Source organism: Lepus europaeus, chromosome 4 (genome assembly GCF_033115175.1).
Source record: "Lepus europaeus isolate LE1 chromosome 4, mLepTim1.pri, whole genome shotgun sequence".
NCBI classification, from domain to species: domain Eukaryota; kingdom Metazoa; phylum Chordata; class Mammalia; order Lagomorpha; family Leporidae; genus Lepus; species Lepus europaeus.
In genome coordinates, this window is record NC_084830.1 from 89,427,068 (window position 1) to 89,429,632 (window position 2,565).

At 64.8% G+C, this 2,565-nt stretch overlaps 1 protein-coding gene across 1 annotated transcript; it reads right to left on the bottom strand.

The window, feature by feature from the left end:
* Window positions 1–393: 393 nt before the first annotated feature.
* On the bottom strand, window positions 394–2,273 carry SOX17 (SRY-box transcription factor 17). Its single transcript, XM_062189584.1, has 2 exons — window positions 1,967–2,273; window positions 394–1,367 (listed from the first exon to the last, which is right to left on the bottom strand). The coding sequence occupies exons 1-2, from the start codon at window positions 2,271–2,273 to the stop codon at window positions 394–396; spliced, it is 1,281 nt and encodes a 426-aa protein (XP_062045568.1).
* Between the last annotated feature and the right edge of the window lie 292 nt (window positions 2,274–2,565).

Genomic DNA, 2,565 nt, shown 5'->3' on the forward strand with positions numbered 1-2,565 from the left:
AGGCACTGGAGTGAAAAAACAGAAGTCCAGATTTTATTTCTTAAAAGATGAGAGAGAGAAAGAAAAAGAAAACCACACCCAGGACAAAATTTCTTTGATCAGTAAATTTTCAGGAAACGGAACAAGTTGTTTGGCGGTATCTTCAAAACTGGTTACCTTGATCTTGGAAACGGGGCCTGGAAAACGCAACGATGGGGAACAAGTCTCTGAACGAATTTTAGACAAGAGAGCTCATCTCCCCCTCCCCCCAACTGTTCAAGTGGCAGACAAAATAAATTACCATAAATTATATGCCAAGGCAACTTCTAAACAAAACGCAACAACTCGGAGGCCGAGGATTTCCTTAGCTCCTCCAGGAAGTGTGTCACACTGTGCCTCTGGCCGGGAGGCCGGTCAGACGTCGGGGTAATTGCAGTAGTACACCGCGGAGCTGGCGTCCGACACCACGGAGGAGATGGCCCCGTGGCTGTCGGAGAGATTCACACTGGAGTCATGTGTCTGGTAGGGGAGCCCCATGTCGGGCTTGCACACGAAGTGCAGGTACTGTTCAAACTCCGTGCGGTCCACTTCCCCGAGAAGCTCGGCGGGCTGGCTGGGGTCCGCTCCATCCCGGCTGGGCAGCGCCTCGGGAGGGGGCGACGGCTGCCCGGGTCCCGGCGGGTGCTGGTGCTGCGGGTGCTGCTGGTGCTGCTGCTGCGGCGGTGGCGGCGGCGGCTGCTGTTGCTGCGGCGGCGGCTGCATCTGGAAGCTGCGCCCGCCGCCCACCGAGGGCGAGCCCATGGCGCCGTAGTACATGTGCAGGGCGCTGGGGGGCGCCAGGAGGCCCTGCATTGCGGGGCCCGCGGACTCGGGACCCAGCCGGGGGTGCACGGGACCGGGCGGCTCCGGAGCCACCGCGTAGTCCGAGACTTGAGCGTAGCTATAGGTGCCGGCGCCCGGGCAGTCCCCGGGCAACGGCGCGGCGAAGAAGGCCGGATCGGGCTCCACGCCGTCCAGCGGGGACGTGTCAGGCGTGGGCAGCGGGTAGCCGTCGAGTGGGGGCGCGCCCAGGCCCTGGCAGTCGCGGTAGGGGCCGCCCATGTGCGGGGGCAGCAGCGGCGGGCCGGCGGGGAAGCCCTGCTCCGGGAAGGGCAGGCCCAGGCCGTCCATGGCCACACGAGCGGCCTCGGGGCCCATCGCGGTGGCCTGCGGCTCGGTGAGGCCGTGCAGGAAGCCTCCCTCCACCCGCTTCAGCCGCTTCACCTGCTTGCGGCGCCGCGGCCGGTACTTGTAGTTGGGGTGGTCCTGCATGTGCTGAACGCGCAGCCGCTCGGCCTCCTCCACGAAGGGCCGCTTTTCCGCCAGCGTCAGCGCCTTCCACGACTTGCCTGCACGGGCGAGGAATGGTATGGAGGGGCACAGGAATTACCGGGCTGAACTCCTCTCCCAGGCCTCACCTGGTCCCACCTCTCCCCCTCTGACCTTGAATTGCGCAACCGGAGGCGGCCCCGGGTCAAGTTAGAGTGAAGGTCTAGGACTCTAGGTCCGACCACTTGGGGAAGTTGCTTCCTCAACGGAGCGGACCTCTCCCTTATCCTAGCCTCCTGCAAGCGGCTTGCCCGCTCAGTCACCTCCCGGTCGTTCGAAAAAACGAAAATCCTTTAGGCTGAGGAAGGGATGGAGAGGACTGGATCGCTCGAGCGGCTCAGAGTTAGGGTTACTCTTGCCGCCTCCCAGACAAGCGGGGCCACTGTACCCGCGCCCCGGGCCACTAGGGTAATCCCAGAGCTAGAAGCGGGAAGGGATCCGAGGGCCCCAGGGAAGGACATGACCGCAGTACAGCCATGGTCTTGGGCTCAAGGCCCGCAAAAAGAGACGACAACAACAACAAAAAACCCTAACAAAACCCACTATTTTAGGCCGAAAGAGGCTACTCGGCAATTAGCACCAGCGCGCCTGGTCACCAGGGGCCCCAGCGCGGACTCACCCAGCATCTTGCTCAGCTCAGCGTTGTGCAGGTCCGGGTTCTGCTGCGCCAGCCGCTTGCGCTCGTCTTTTGCCCACACCATGAAGGCATTCATTGGTCGCCGGATGCGGGACTCTCCCTTGGCTCGGCCCGCGGCCCCGGCCGTCGTTCCGCTGCTCGCTGCCGCCTCGCCCTTCACCTTCATGTCCCCGAGGGGACTCAGCGACTCGGCCCAGGGGCAGGGGCCCAGTCCGGCCATCACCGCGGGCAGCGCGCTCCGGGGCTGGCTCTGATCGTCACTGGCGTATCCCGCGTCCGGACTGCTCATGGCTCTCTGGCCCTGCCCGGCGCCCCGCTACCCTCCGCCGGACACGCGCCTCCCCCCCGACCCAGACGGAGGGGGTGAGGAGCGAGGCAGGAGATGCCTGGAAGCCTGCGCGGATCTCCTGGTCCGAATCGCCGCCTACTTTGCCGGCCAGTCCCAGTTACCGCGCAGCCAGCGCCCCCGGTCGGCCCAGTGACACTGCGGACACCCCCGGATCGTCGGGCCTTTTCTGCACAGATGTGACCAATGGAGCAGCGGGGGCGGGCCGGGCCCGAGGCGTTAGGCCCACGCCCAG

Excerpts from the sequence above, each read along its gene's own strand:
- SOX17 (XM_062189584.1), bottom strand. The coding sequence starts at position 2,273 with ATGAGCAGTCCGGACGCGGGATACGCCAGTGACGATCAGAGCCAGCCC. Across the intron at positions 1,368-1,966 it reads TGAGCTGAGCAAGATGCTGG|GCAAGTCGTGGAAGGCGCTG; the intron begins GTGAGTCCGCGC and ends TCGCCCGTGCAG.